Genomic DNA, 17,085 nt, shown 5'->3' with positions numbered 1-17,085 from the left:
AAGTGGAAATAATCACTAGTGAACACATAATTTTTTAAAATCTACTCTTCCTTCCGGATTTAAATCATAGAAATATCGCCGTCTAAAATTATATAAATATAAATGATATGGCCGTCTCAAAGACAGCCAGTATACAGGAAAGGACACATCCAGAGTTAAATATATGTGTGTATGAGAAATCATTATGAAGAATCATGCCACCCGTGTAAGATCTAATTTCTCTCAATTCTAATTAAAGTTGGTTAACAAACGTCTAACTAATAATTTTTAAACGAAATCTATTATTATAATCTTAACGAATCAATGTTAAATAAAATTGCTTAATAAACTATTAAACAATCATTTTCATTCAATTGTAAGTAAAATTCCTCAACAGATTTCTAAAGAAAATTCCTTAACAGATTCTTAACGAACCATCTTCGACTAAAATCCAAGCAAAATTCCTATCTCTTTATCTTTCATCCAAATAAATAATCTCGCGAAAAAGGTCGGTCTATTTTCATGGCGATCGTTTGTACGAGCATGGTGGACCATTCACACGCTCGAGATCCTTGTACGTCGGTATATAAGGACGTGAACGCGTGCAGATATGCCATCGAAACGAAATTACGCGGAGTTTGTTCCCTGGAGGCTGTTCGAGGAGGATATGCAAGAAGAACGCGGTTTCGAACGTGGCCTCATTAAACCGGTCTGCCACTGTTAGATGCTCGTCCGGCACTTCGAAACGAAAACGCATCCTCCAAGTTCCGTGGCTATCAATTGCTGGTCCATAGGGTCGAACATGATTTCGAAAGGCCGCGTCTTCCTCTTACGGTTCGCCACGCGAGGATAAACTCGTGCATCGTACGACCTCGCGGCTACATTCGCGTATGGATGAATTTCTTGATCATTTTCACCGAGGTGAATGGTTCCTTAAACTCGACTTTATGACGTTTCTCGCGTCTCCTTTGCATATAAATCGAGATGCTTTTCCTTGTTATTTTTCTATTTGGTTTCTTTGAAATAACTTAAAAAGTAGCAAGGGGATAAAATGAAGTGAAAAATATCTCATTGGTGTAACATTTAATATTCGATAAGTACTCGTTAACTTTCATACATAACGCTAAGATCCATTATAAATGCAGCCTGGTACGTGACCAACGAACTAATACATCGCGACCTCAAGATGCCAACAGTCAAAGAGGAAATAGCAAAATATAGCGACAGATATAGCAAAAGAGTCAACAAACATCGAAACCCCCTAATTACTTGATACGTCGGACCAGATCCGCAGGCTGAAGAGACACTACCCGCTAGACCTAAACGCTAGATTCAATTAGTTATTTAAATTAAGTAATATTTACTTATTTACAACATTTACTTAAAAATTATACTTATCTATAATAAGTATTAACTTATTATAAATATTTAGCCATGTCACTGTACCACGCCAGAAAAAATTACTGAAAATTCTCTAAATTCTGAAAAAGTTTATATTTTACTATTTGTAGATGAGAAATATAAGTATTCAATTATGATTAAAACATTTCATATTAACGCGATTAGTGAAAATTCATTGATCGCTATTCTATGCTCTTTACTTGCAGTAACAATTATTAATTTACCACAGTTTTTAAAATGTTTGCAAGTAAATTCCCATAGCTTTCAAGATTGCGTTTGCTAAGATCAGACTTTCGATAAAGTTCTTCAATTACAGTCATACTCGTATACCGGCCAAACGAAACATCGTATGATCTGAGATTTTGAGTAGAACACTGTGCATTTTATTATTATACAAATTTTTGTTTAAGTTTACTCGTAATTTTTACACAACGGAAAACATAGGTGATTGGAAGTGATAGGCAAATAATTTCACGATTTAACACGCTCTAACCGATCCTAAAACCGTAATCTTAAACATAATAGAGTTAAGTTATGTAGAAAACCAGTAAGAAATAATATTAAACGTGTAAGAACGAGGCGTTCGTTGTTATAATCGGAAAACAAACGTATTATTTTACTATCAAATATTGTCGCTTCTTGAGATGGCTTTGGAAGTAACATATAGGCGATATACGATCTAAATTTAGTAGATAGTTATGGAAACCAAGTGTGGTAACGCGATTCACGGTTTACAAGCGACAATTTTGATAACGATGAGTCATACGTTGAGTCTAAGCTGAGAATATTTCGAATGATAGCTAATTTCATATTTTATTCAATACGAGAATCGGAATATTATAAGACAGTAATTAGAAACATAATCGGCATAAGACATAAACTTTATTGAGTAAATAAATATTTCAACATAATTCAATTTTTATTGATATTTGTAATAATTTTTATAGTACGTTTTCTCTTCGGTAATTAAGGATATTAATGTCATTGATTTCGTGTATTTTAAATATGTTGTCGATAGACTGAATGATATATCGCAACTTTCACAAGATTAAGTGCTTTAATAGTTTTTAAATTAAATTTATCTTTAGCATCTCAAATTTATATGACAATATTTCTTCTTACTAAGATATACAGCGTTGCATTTCAAAATACGATTTCCAGTTTACAACACACGAAATAGAAGAATAAATTTCTCTTTTAACGCTTTAAACCTGAAACAAAATTTTTATTTTAAATCATTCAAGACATTTTCTTACGAGAATATGTAATTGATTTACAAATTAAGAAATTTTGATACTCGGTGCTTGGATAAAACGAATAAATCGAGAGGTAATCTATAATTTGAAAAAACATTGTAGCATATACAAGTTTCGAATCATCAAAAATACTCTTCTAGGGAAAAATGAATTTCAACTAAATTCTCGTAGGGAATTTTGAAACTGTAGACTAAACTAAATTTGTAAATCAGTGTAAATAAATATGCGCATAATTTTCATACCGACTATACAATCGGTAAAGAAGAACATAGATCGTTTGCTAGCGCCAGTTGTAAAGCGTCCAATTAACTCACCGGACTACCATCGGTAAAAGAGACGTCTGTAACTTGCAGACTTTCTACTTCTTGCATACTTCTGTTTGCTGGGTATCTCTATTCTTGCGACGACGGCCGCGAGATTCCCTTGTTTTCTGTTTTTCTTATATGGTCAGAACCCTCTATTTAAATAACTGTGGCGAGATCAGAGACCTACTTCTGTACCGGTTAAACGCTAAGCAAAATTTCTATATAATTTACTTTGCTGTGAGCGAATGAAACATTTAATCAATTCTATATCCTTTAAATTATTTCTAAAGATTATTGAAATACATATTATAACACTGATTATAATGTACTTTTGTTTCATTTTGAAATTCATTTTCTTCGAATTATTGTACATCTAAAATAAATTTGCTCATAATATTACTTTGAAATCCACCAGTTCCTTCTTTTTATAATAAAACAAAATAGCTGTCTAACCAGTTACTACAAAACTATATAATTTCAATTTAATCAATATATGCGATATTATTCAAAAATGGAACTTCAATTAAAAAGAAAATTGTTCCGTCCGAAGTAACAAAAGATGAGGATTTTCGTTGATAATTTTATGCCACAGCTTTCGAAGACAAGGGGCTATTTTTGTGTCGAGACATTGAGACTTACGGCGATTTATTTCAGCAATAGTAACAATCTCTTTTACTTTTATGTTCGTCATGTTATCGTGGTTACTCCCGAATGATGTCTTAACTAATTGTAACGATCTGACCGATCGAAGGTCACTTGAAGGAATTTCCACGATTGCTACCTAATCGTTCGAAGCCTCGTGTTCGTCCAAATATCGTTCACCAGCTTCCTGCCAAGAGCGACCTGTGCTTCGGGCGCGCGGAAATGCGCGAATGACGATGAATCCAACGAGCTTGCTAATTGGATCTTTCTTGCGCTCGATGATCAGTCAATCAGTATGAATGATTTCGAATTTCCATCTGAGCCCTACCAAACTCTCAAGCGAATCGAGCAAATTAGAATCGCTAGGTTTGTCGTTTCGGAGACAATTTAGAATCGCTTGGTCTATCGACAGTGAACGCCTTCATTGTTACAGAGAGAAATTAGAATCGTATCGAGAAAATCAAATTTGTTTATTCGTCATTATTTGTATTTCATTCTAAGAATCGTCTCGAGAAACAAACCTTTCGTGCTGCTATTTTCTTGCTGCTACGATCAAGCCATGAGATTTTGAAGCTTCGCTACGCACATTCCCTTCGTTTCGATCGCATATTTTGTGTCTAATATTCCTTTATATTCGTTTGGCGTGCGATAAGTGTAGTGTCTCGAGTGAACGTGCCGAATTCGCGCGCAAGCACAAAAAATTAAAAATGAAATGAAATATTTCACAGATCTTCGCGCAAGGATATACAATATTTACATTTATTTTGTATATTGTAATTTCCAATATCGGTTGCGAGGCACGTTCGACAATAATCATCCCATTTCTCCTTACTTTCTTTATCTTTAACGATATTTTGTATAAAATACTGTTAAGCTTTGAATAATTCAATAGCCATCTGATGACAATCCGTGTAGCTTGAAGATTACTAAATGATTTATGTAATTTAGAGTGCAACTTTTCGTGAATATATTATTCTGAATTATGAATTATGGATGAATTATTATTTTGAAGAAACCGGAAAATTTTTGAGTAATTTTATACAATATCCCGGATCTTCAAACCAATTATCGAGTCAGATGCTTGAATGATTATATAATTACAATTTATTATATTTATTTTCGAATGAGGAAGAACTTTATTTATGTGAATTTCTATCTATTTAATTCTTATAAAAATATAATTATTCTATTTTATTTATCGAGTCGCAGCAGCAGCGTTGAAAATGTAATTTTAAGGAAATATCAATATACAATATTTCATGTTATTTCATGAAATATTCTATATTCATCGTTTCTTTCCACGATAGTAATTATTACAATTGTTATTACCATACTTCATTTTTATTACTAAATGATTTTATTTTCATAATAAAAACAATATATCATGGATAATGAAAGTTATCGATTTAAATATTCTCAGTGCCATGAAAATACGATAACAATTTCTTTTACTAAAAAATATTTTGTATAGTTGTAGATCATTATGATGGTAATGACCAACTATTGTAACTAAAATCATGTTTATGTGCTTCCTTAAGACGTTATCGTTTGTTAACTCTTCTTCTTACAGCAAATATTTTAAAAGCAAATAAAAATCAATTATTACAGGCGTACAATAGTTCTTATTACATAAAGTAATTTTATTTGAAATTGAATAAACGAAACTGAATAATTTAATTGAATTTTCTCTTTTAACTTTAAAGACATCCAAAGTATAATAGTACATACTTCTATTCATCCAACCCAGTATATCGACTATCATCTTCTACTTTTATTTCTAATCATCGACTCTTTCAATCCTAATAAAGTCCGATTTTAAACAAACTTATTTCCAACTTAGAACGAGCTTTATAAACGCTTTTTAACTGTTCCCTGATAGTTTTAGTTTTACGGAATGTTTTATAGTGGCCATTATTGCTTTGACGTTCACGTTTAGGTAGTTATTATCGATTACCGCGAAACGTTCAGGTTGGCAAAGATACGAAGAAAGTTAGGAGGGCAACTTCATCATCGGCCAACACCTTCGATAATTAAAGTTCAAAGCGTTCGAGTGCTAGTTGTAAGTAGACATGCAACGACGTCTGATAATTGCTCGATGATAACAACGTTTGATAAGCGTCTAACAACTGCTACGCGGGTTAGGGCATTAGAAAAATTCGCGTTATCTTAAATTGCGCTTGACCCCTACGAAAGACAAGAATCGCTACTCTTCGGCTACCTCCTGTTTGAAACGTTTTTACAAGCATTGCTCTTCGTCTTGTACTTTTTAATTATCTTGTTGTAACGCGATACGTGAAATACATCCACTTTGTATACCCAGTTTGAATTCTCATTTAGGATATTTGATACTATTCGAAATTGAATAATTCAGTAGCAATTTGATAACGACCAGTGTAATTTAAAGATTGAATGACGAGATCGACCAGGGAAATTATCTGCACTATCTGCATATATCTGCACATATCTGCACTTAATCGTTCATTACGAATTGTGATATACAGTTACAAAATTCTAATATAAAATGATTAGAGTTTCATTAGCTATTATTCATTAATAAACTTCCATTAATAACAATATGTATAGTAGATATTGGAGAAATACATAAGTATATTATGCAGAACTTTATTCGTACACGCGATATAAGTTTAGCAAATTATTGATGCTTAGAAACATTTAATATTTAATTTATTCAAGAAATTATGTTATTTCTCTTATCGAGATTTCTTGTGATTATGCATATGTTACTTATTAAGGGTTAGTATTTAATTTTAGCAAGTTATCGTTGCTTAAGAACATTTAAAGTAATTTATTCCAGAAGTTATGGTATTTTCCACGTAAAAGCTATTTATGACTACATACTACTTATTATTGTATTTTATTGTAATTAATATACTATAAATAATACAGTTCAATTCTATATTCTATGTGATCTAAATGCTTGACGATAGTAATGAATGCAAACATGGTAATAATATACCTATTATCATGCTAAAATATTTGCATAATGTTTATGATAATTAAGTAAGAAACGTTCATATAATTTACATACTATCACTTTGCAAAAAATAAGACAATTAGATAGAATAACAAGATTAGAATGACAAAGTTCACAGAAGAATGAACTTTATTATTTTGTTACAAAATGATAAGTCGATAAATGTATTGCTCATGTTATTATTATGAGAATGTTTCTTAGAATTCATTACAATTAATAAACTGAAAATAGCAAGCACGATTTTATAAATATTGTTCCTTTTACCGATGAATTTGATTGATAAAAATAATCTATAGTGTTTTTTGTAAAATTACTATTTTTGAGTTTTCTTACTTTCGTAACAATATTATCAAAAATAATAATAATAAAATATTAACAATAGACAGATTCTATATATTCTCTTCCAAGAAAAAAAGATCAACTGATTTTGATGGTAAGTAAGTTTTGAGCAAATGAGCACACTATGATGAATAAGTACTGTCTATTACCGTTAACACATTTATTTAAAAAACTAAAAATAAAATTAGTCAAAATTAATAATAAATAAAAATTAGTAAGAACTAATTGCTAAAAACAAATGGAAGAACATATCTGATCTGTATATTTCTTCACAAGGAATAAAAGTGTATTGATAAGTTAAACTAAATATTTTTGTAGAACTACTACTACAAGCATTTGACCCCGCTATGGTATCCGAGATATCTTCCACCTAATCGTTTTTTTATCACTAAAAGCTTTTTAAAGTTTCACGATAATACGAAGCAGTTGTTCCGCATATTCTTTACGATGCTAGTTTTCTAAAAACATTATATTATTTTGTTTATCGGAAAAGTGAAGTTACGACGTAAAACTTCGAAGACCATAGGAGGGTCAAACATGTAAAGTATAAAATATATTGTCTATAGCACTCACCCTTGCAGCGGAAATGAAGTATCGTCCATTTTCCTTCTTTTTTCCCACTGCAACCATCTGCAACATCATAAGGAATATACACGTACATAAGCGCGTTCTTACATTCTGTAAGCAGACGAGAAAGTTGATGAAAAAAGCCTAACTCGAAATTTAACCTGTCATTATGATTGTTCTTACAAATAGCTCAAGAAAATTCCAATATCAATTGATTTCAAACTCGAGTTTAGCAGAAAAATGTTTTGATCGCGCTTCGGTTTACGATTGTAAATTAGTCAATTTCAATTCGTAACACGCACAGTCACAAAACAAAATACATAATGTAATTTAAGTTACAGCATTTGGAATATTGATGCAGGTCTGTTTCTTTATTTGATTTTGCGTGCAATTATTAATTTTGTTTAAAATTAGATATAATAGTCTTTTGGAGAAGCTAACCATTATGAAATAACACAATACGAGGAAATTGTTGTTAGTAATATATTAATTATAAAAAAATATAGATATACAAGCAGCGCCTAATTCTTCTTAATAATGTTTGAAATAATAAGAACACGTAATCTTTATATTATTCCTCACAAAATACAGTTATAACTAATAGCAATAATACAAATACACTAATCTGAAACATGAAATAATTTGTTAACCAACTCTTCGCTCCAATTACTTTTTACATTCTCTCCGACTTTTTGATTAATAAGATATGTAATTCATAAGAGAGTCTCGATAATCGTCCGAGATGTTATCTTCCCGAAAGTTAATAATAAAGTAGCCCTCAAAATTAATTTCGATCATACTGCAACACAGGTAAAATACTTATTAATAACGACACTGCGCTCTCATGTAGATAATTTGGTTTGTACGTGTTTTGAGACACGAACATTCTGCTTCCTTTAATAAAGATGCAGCCATCTTCATAAATCATAATCTTATTTTATCTCGAGTCAAACTTTCTTTTATCTTCTCCACCTTCCTTAAAGTTCATGTTCCAATTTTAGTAGACGAAATAAACGTGTAAATGATTTATTTTCGATATAAGATTCGAATCGACTTACGAATATTTTTCTTTTTTAAACCTTTTAATCAAATACAAACCAATTTGCAATATATCTGGTATCATCCTTTAAAGTAACAAATATTCGATATAAATAAAAATACAGCAGCTGCATCAGCAGTATTTTAATTGCTTATTCATATGATGCTCATCATTTCTATGCATCTATAGCAAATTAAAAAATACAAAGACATCGACTACGCGCATAATAGAAGATATACAAAGTATTCAAATCATAATATCGATTAGAATATTCAACATGTGAAATAAACTTCTATTTATGTTCCATTTCTACAGTTATAGCGGTAGAAATATAGATTTGCATAACCATCCGCGGTCTATCTACTATAGTTATGAATTTAAATTTAGTGGCCACAGAAAATATTAGCATATACTCTTATTTCTCAATAAACCAGTTTTTCATTAAGTTCTATACATTTCGTTCATCAAATATCAAATTTTTCTACTTCTATGAAAGTACTACTGAACGATACGAAATGCAACATATTTCGATCGAATTAATTACTATGCAACAGTTATGATAAATACAATGATGTGTCAATAGCAATTTTCGTAGCCACTGTATACCTAATAAATTCTTTCGAAATCAATAAATTGCAACGATATCGATGCCATATCTTCTCAAGACGAGAACCTGTACTTTCTCAAACCCGTTCCAACCATCGCATACCTCGCCATAGGAAACCACTGGAGAATTAAATCAACTTCCGGCGATCGTCGATCCAAATCGTTTCCACGTACCATTACGACCGAATCGGCATCGACATCGATGGATCTCTAGCGGACGTAGCGCGATCGAAGTCCGCCGGGGCTCGTGTTTATTAGCGCGCAACGAGCCTTTTATCGGACACGAAGAAGGCCTCACGGTGCTATATAACTCGATTCGAGGCAGAATCGAGACGAGTTGAGGCGATTCGCTCGCAGGCACGGGCCGCGAGATGGAAGTTCTTTAGGGCGTGGTAGATGCATTATGGATACTGTTTTACGAAGCACGCATCGATGCAACTTCGACCCGCAACCTGGACCCTGTGCTTTTATTTCGCTTCGCGCTCGTCGAGTATACACGCTGCTGATTGCTCGTGCTGCGCGAGCGAGCACGTGGATCCAGCTAATGGAACGTTCTGTGTGCACGTGTTCTCGTTTGCGTGTATCGGGCTACTTCAATTAGAAGATTTTTCGATTCGACCGTGTAGTGCAGGTAACTATACGGATCGTATATTGGTATTGAAATTAATCGAGCTACTCCTTTCCATCGGATTGCGCGTATACCTTCGATCTACGAGGTTCGCGGAAATGGTTGAATTTGAAGAGGTTTGGAGGGTTTTAACGTAGAATACGGTTGTTGATTTTGTGAAATGAATTGAGTATATTAAATTTGAAAGCTCGTAAGGAAAGATACGATTTTTAGGAAAAGTTGAGATGGTAAATCGAGGAAATTACGTTGGTAGTTGTAGTTCTGGGTCTTTAATGTTAGCTACAGTAGCTACAGAAAGTATTGACGCGCCGTTGTGTCTATTATAGCATTACATACTAATTAACTACGTTCAAGTATTTTAAATTTCGTATAATTTAGTAATATTTTTATATACCTACAAAGCTTTTTTACTATGAAAATCAAACATAGAATCAAACAGGTGGCCTAATGTGGAAGATACATGCTTAAATGAATTTTTAAATGGCAATCGTTACTTATTGTCCTTCGAAACATACTGTAGAACTGCATTTACCTCAACTCGTCGGAGGACAAACAGCTCGCGTAATGGAAATTCATTTTTACCATTTTAGGGTATTTGTTATTAAATTTTAAGAAGGGGCAGGATCTAACTGCACTAACTTGCAAAATCTCCAATAATCGAATAATCCTACGCATCTCCAAAGCATGTTGACTCATTGTCCGTATGATAAAGGGGTGATTCTACGGGAAAAAAGAAATCGAAAATATAGAATAAAAATTTTTCGTTTGAGGTTTTGTTTTCGAGAAAATCGACTTTGAATTTTCGCTCGGTACGCGTGCACTTTATCACGTCTTGTTATAACGGATCTCACTGTAAATCTTTGTCTCGATTGACAATCGTTATTTTTTTTAATTTTAAAAATTTTTAAATTTTTAAATTTTTAAATTTTTATTCTATATTTTCGACTTCTTTTTTCGTGTAGAATCACCCCCTTTCCACTTGTACCACCAATTACCAACCACCCTGTATAATTAGAATGGCTCTTTGTTTTGGTAACTGAATAGACATACGTTCGCAAAGGATTAAAAATTTGCAAAACAAGATGGACCAAGATGCAAACTCGATTCCACGGCAGAGTATGAATCCGATATCTCTATATCGGATCGTCGTCGAGTGGCATGGAAACAGAAAGCGGTAGCTATCCGGCAGCAGCTCGGCAGCACGAGAGACAAGATAAATTACCAAGCGTGGACGAGCGCATCCTGATCAGCTGGTAGCTCGGACTTTTGATGGAATCGTGCACGACGCTGGGTCTGACCAGCATCGAATCTAACAGTGAACGTCGCACCATCGAGGCGAGAGGGCTCGAATGCTAATGGCAGATGCGATGCTCGATGCCAGACGAAAACATTCCAGCCGTGCTGAGATCGTCTATCGGCCCGACCCTCTTCGTTAGCGCGACTACAAAGAGTTCAGCCACTCACCGGGCCTAGACCGCGCTTCGCCTTTGTCTAAACCGGACATTTTCACCGGCTGGTCACTTCCTACAAGAACCGTGATTCATTCGTCGGTATTACGTCGACTGGTGCGTATCAGACTAGTATCTTTACAACCGGGGACCGCCCGCGCTTCTACTGGAATGTGCCAACTGCGGACGCTTAGCCTGGCGTAACGGTAGGTTGTCTTTCATTTCTTCTTCCTGGAGCTTTCGAACGGTTCGCTTTGTATAAGATCCATTTGGATGATTTGATTCGGTATGTGGTATCTTCGGTGAACATTTACGAGTTTCTAACAATGACCTGTATGATTAGAACAGCGATGGGTGGCCGCCTACTGCATAAATATTGTACGCCCACTGTTAACGTTTTCGAAGAAAACGGTTAAAATAATTCAATGGTGCTTTGTAATTAAATAAACATGGACGATGGTCCTTGAGGATCTCTATGTACACACTAAGTACAGAAAACAGAAATGTTATTTTTTGACAAATTTATGAAATAGATGTGAATATGATTTTCAAGCAGCATAAAGAAACGGTGGAGAATTATTTGTTGCACACAAAAACAAATATTACGGAAGATGAACGTACAATATTTGTGCAGTAAACCATCGAGGTTCGAATGGATGTGATTCGAGTGGACATTTAATACAGTAGGACTCCGATTAATCGGATCTCTTCTATTTTAAAATTAGTGGAAGAAACTAATCTATATAAAATTGAGAAAATAGATCAAATTTAAACACAGATATAAGAAGAGAGAACTTATTTTGGTATAGAAAATTCGTTTTCACTTGTTCCTCGTGGAGCTTCGATTATCCACCGAGCATTAAATCGGTTAATCGAAGTTCTACCGTATTGTGAAGATAATTTGTATGTCTTTGTAATTGATTAGCACATAATCATTTAGCCAAAAATTAGCCAAAATTTGTAAAATGTCTTTTAAGACTTTCCAGAAGTTTTTATGTTTATCACACTCAATATCGTATGCTTTATATTTAATTGACAATTTGACACGCTATTTGCCCAATGATTAATGGATAAAACAAAACGTTTAATCGATGTAATTACATATCACGTTATATCAGCGAAATATATTTAGGATGAATGAAAGCTTTGTCAATCGCAAAAGTTACGCTCATGTTCTTCGTTTAATATAGATAGAGTACAGGTATAATAGATTTAGTTAGGTGATTTGCGTATTTACGTGGACGATTTATGTTTTAATATAGGTAGTTTGTACCTGCATTGGAACTTATTTGCAACTTAATTCAACGATTCGATTCGACGTTTGGTACTGTGGAAATAATTTGTGCCCGTATATGATTGATTTATGTCTAGCGAAGCTTATATTTGCATCGGAATGTAAACATAATTGAATGATTTAATTCGACGTTTCGTATTGTAGATACAACGTGTGCTTGATATATGTACGATTGTATTGTAGAAGAGATTTAATGGGATAGATCAATTTTTTTGGTACGGTTACAAACATTTTTATAGTTCCCGTGATCGCTTTATTTCTGTAGTCATCATTGCATATAATAACGATTTCTGTGAGCAATACACATATTCTACATACAATTGTTCTATGTTAAAAGCTGAAAGGCAACTCGTTGCTAGATAAGGCTATCGATCTTCTCAATGGAACGTCTGCATTTCTAATCTTAGAATTGCATAAAAAAGAAGAAAAGAGCCAATCGACAAGCCCTTTCATATCAAATTACCACGTAAAATATTTTTAATAAATCTTTCTATATCGGATGAGTATATACGTAAACATCTCTTAAACGAATCTCTTTATATCAAATTATTGTACATAAACACCCTTCAGCAAACCCTCTTACATGAAATTAGTGTACGAACAGCTTTCAACAAATTCTTTTACATCAAATAAATACACAAACTCCTCTTAACAAAACCATTTCATATTAAGCAACTATACAAATTCTAATTATTTTAATTAATGAAACCCAATGAGGGACAAGCTCCTCGAAGGGTACATTAACAAATGTCACTGCTGCCATTAAAATGTCAGTATCTCATGCACCCACGTTTCTGTCACGAGTTCGTCCAGTCAGACAACGCAACTATCCAGCCCTCAATAAATTAACGACTAATATCGCATTGGCTTGGCCAGCGCAATTACAATGTGTCCAATCGATCTAATGGCTCTTTACTCATTGTCTGAATACGTGGGCTCCACCGGGACACCGGCCAGGAACGTTAGCCGGTTGACGTACCCCTTGCGGACTTTCACGGCGAGACACCTGTGACGTGGTCGAGGCATTGTGCCGACATTTTACAGGTGACTCCACCTTCTGCGATCCAGGTTTATACTACCACCTCGGACACTGCCGCGTTGTATTATCTTGCCGCTAACCCGTAGATCCTTCGACAAGATACCCATTGTCCGGGAAGGTTACCGTACTGCCCACACTGAGCCTCTACCACGTGCACTCTCCCCCATATTCATCCGTCCGTCTGAACAAATGCTCGGCTCTTTGAGCATCTTGTTCTTCTTCTTTCTCTTCGTCCTCTCATTTCTGATGTTGGTTACCTTGTTGTACTATCGTTTTCAGCGAGGTTGGATCGATAGAAAGGAAAGGCTAGGAAATGGTCAGAGCAAACGTTTACAGCGAATGCGAAAAATACCGACTCGCAGGTGCGTCGTTTAGTTCTTAACTGTTCTACGTCCATTAGTTTACAAATTGAGAAAACTGTGTTTAAGGTTTATGAAGTTTAAAATGATCGCGTGGAGTTAGAATTTAAACAAACTGAATTCAACTGAATTCGTTGCTTTCAAAGCAGAATTTCCATCGTATTATAAAAAAAACGTGTATTCTTTATAGCAATGAGAGATATGTGAATTGATTAATTACATTTTTCTGAAGGATGGAGTTAGAACAGTTAAGAAATAGAACGCCGGTATATAGGACGTGTGGACTTTTTGATAGCATATTCAGGAGCATGTGTTTTCTAGAAGATTCACGAGCTTTCGTGTGTTTTGTAAAGGACTGTCAGGATTGATTTCATGTTGAATATGACAATGACCTGCTAATCTATCTTTAAATTTCAATCACGCTATGAAAATAACATTGAGAATATTGTAAATGTAAAAGAAACATTATCGAAGTTATAATCCTGATTCCATTGTTCCCTTTTTCTTTTTACCTTTTTCTTTAATCAATCAGAAATAAACGATTCTGGTCTTCGTTTCTCAGTGGAATTCTCGACAAGGTATCCATTGTTCAGGAAACACGTACCATTCCCAGTTGATTTACTCGTACAAATGTTTCTTCTTCGCTTCGCTCAACCTGCTCTTCATCGTCTACCGAGCGAAGCGCCGACAGTTCCTTTGTCGATTTTGATTTGTTGCCTCTCGCATGGACAGTGGCTTCGCGGTTTCGTGGATAAATAAGAGACGCTTCCACTCGAACGAGGTAAGTACCTGGTGCCAATGTCGGCAAATAGAAATACATTACTCAACAACGCCGAGAACCAGGCTATCTTATTCTCTGTCTTATTCTACTTTATTTTACTTATTCCTCTATTTATTATCGCATCGTTCTCTGCCGTATTGTTAACTTCTTTCAAGTTGCTAGTTTATTAAATCAAGAGAATTTGTTTCACACTTGTTATATTACTAATTAAATTATTTTATTATTTCATATAACTTTCTTTTTATTATTGGCATTTGGATGAGAGATGCTTTAAATTGTTAACAACGAATATACACTTCTGTTCAAAAATTTGACATTGTTCTTTCAATCTTCTACCAATTTTGTGATTAATTTGAAATTAATGCTGGGGTATTAATAGTAGATTCTTTTATCACAATAAATTCTTAAACCATTTAAAGGAACAATAGAAGCATTTGATAAAATCACCGATATCGCTGAGAAAACTACTTGTTGGCGAACAAAAAAACGTTGTTTCTTCTATTTCTTAATTCATTCTAACAAGGATCAACATCGTTTCCGTCATGAAAATCTGAAAATATATTTGAAAAACAATTCTTCGGATAGATCATTAATACATTTTTCTAACGGAAACAAGAGTTCTTAGCTAAGCCGGATTAAACCGTAACGATATAGTAATAGCCTGATTAGGCCGTGACTATATTCGCGGACTATAATTTAACACTATACGGGCTGGGATAAAATTCGCAATTATGAACATTTTTTCATCTTCTCTTAATATATCCATTTCTCTCTGTTGCGAGGTTTAAACGATCGATTCTGCGTGCATTTCGTAGGCAAGCATTACCCGCTAATGCGAACTCGATCGAAGACGAAGATAGCAATTTTACCGTAAGTTTTAACCTCTGCAGTATTTAAGCTCTGGACGGTAGTAAACTGGGACTAGATGTAATCTAACAGATACGAACTTGTATGAAAGAGAGGGAGAGAAATTCCGTGAGGCAAATACAACGTGGAAGAACGGTACAATTGAATTACATATCGTACCGAGAATGGAAAAATATTTCGAAAGCCGTAATTGTTGTAAAGTATGAACTGATCCGCACGAAAAATCGTCCGCGTTATGAGTGTATCGTGTACACGGTCGCCATTGTGCACGTGAAATGTGAAAGGTGTATAAAGAATATCTTGCATCGAATCCTACGTTATTCCAGATACTTTGCAATCTTCTCGAGCATCGATTAACTATGCATGATTTATGATGCAAGTCTTATTACGATTAATACCGTGGCTAATCTATTCCTGTTATCGAAGGATCGAAATCTACACGTACAATAATAATCTGCTCGGAAAATGTGAGAGGTTGAAGTTTTGGTATCATGTCATGTTTACGTAATATCACGAACGATTGAATTTGTGTCATTCAAGCAATAGAATGGTTAGATGAAATGTAATACAAGTTTCGAAATGTGATTCCTCGTGGCTGTTTAAAAAAATTACATTACCGTGGAATTATATTTGTACATATATATTTGATAATTAAAGTTCCAATGTTTATAGTTAAACAGAAACGAGTGTCGAATTCCTATCATATTTGCAATAAGGAATTCACTAAAATACGTTTTATTCGTATCAAAGTATTACTTGTTATTTATGCCTTTCTCGTTTACATTCTGGCAGATATTATTACAGATATTTCATCCATAACTGATTTAGTTGGACCATTTGTACTAGATTCATTGTATTAAATACTTAATTTCATTCTTAAATTTGTATTTTATATTTTAAATGTCATTAATCGTCTTTATCATATAAAATACAAAATAATATCAACACGCATAAAGCAAAACGAAACTAAGATTAAATAACAATCTATCTCCTACCATACTAATAATATCAATTGTGGAGATTAAATATCCAAAATGAAGTAAAACGGTTACTATTAAATTATAAAATATATTATAAAAGTTGCACGTTAAAAAATCTAGAACTGAGCAAAAATTCCAATTATTTTTCATTAAAAATTTTCTTCCTCGTGTCTTCCTTTTCACCCTAATATTTATTCATGATAAATGATATCCTTAATGCATATCCATTATAGAATATACCTTCATATATCAATATCCTGAAGAAGCAATCACGGAACATGAAAACAGTGGCTGGAATTATTGACCTTCTGGTCGACGAAGTAATTAACAAAGGTGAGGCATTTATGATTTAATAGATCAATTGCAATTGACACGAGGTTAACCTCGTACCTTCAGCAGAGCTTGTAATAGGTTCGAGTGTCTGACAAGCGATCTAGCCTCTTTTTGCAAGCATTCCATTCGTCGATCTTTCAGATACCGTTACCACCGTACGCTCATTAAGGTTATAATAAGTTGGAATGAACAATAACGAGCATTTTACCCTGTACGTGTCACATAAT

General features: G+C 33.8%; 1 protein-coding gene across 1 annotated transcript in view; it reads right to left on the bottom strand.

Annotated features, from left to right (window-relative positions):
- The window catches only part of LOC143303228 (uncharacterized), a 249,437-nt gene that overhangs the window by 152,912 nt on the left and 79,440 nt on the right, over positions 1-17,085 (bottom strand). The window contains exon 2 of the mRNA XM_076622012.1: positions 7,491-7,547. Within this exon, the coding sequence (XP_076478127.1) occupies positions 7,491-7,547 (57 nt within the window). The remainder of the gene's footprint in view (positions 1-7,490; positions 7,548-17,085) is intronic.

This window comes from Bombus vancouverensis, chromosome 1 (genome assembly GCF_051014615.1).
Source record: "Bombus vancouverensis nearcticus chromosome 1, iyBomVanc1_principal, whole genome shotgun sequence".
In the NCBI taxonomy this organism is placed as follows: domain Eukaryota; kingdom Metazoa; phylum Arthropoda; class Insecta; order Hymenoptera; family Apidae; genus Bombus; species Bombus vancouverensis.
This window is presented reverse-complemented; position numbering and strand designations above follow the sequence as displayed.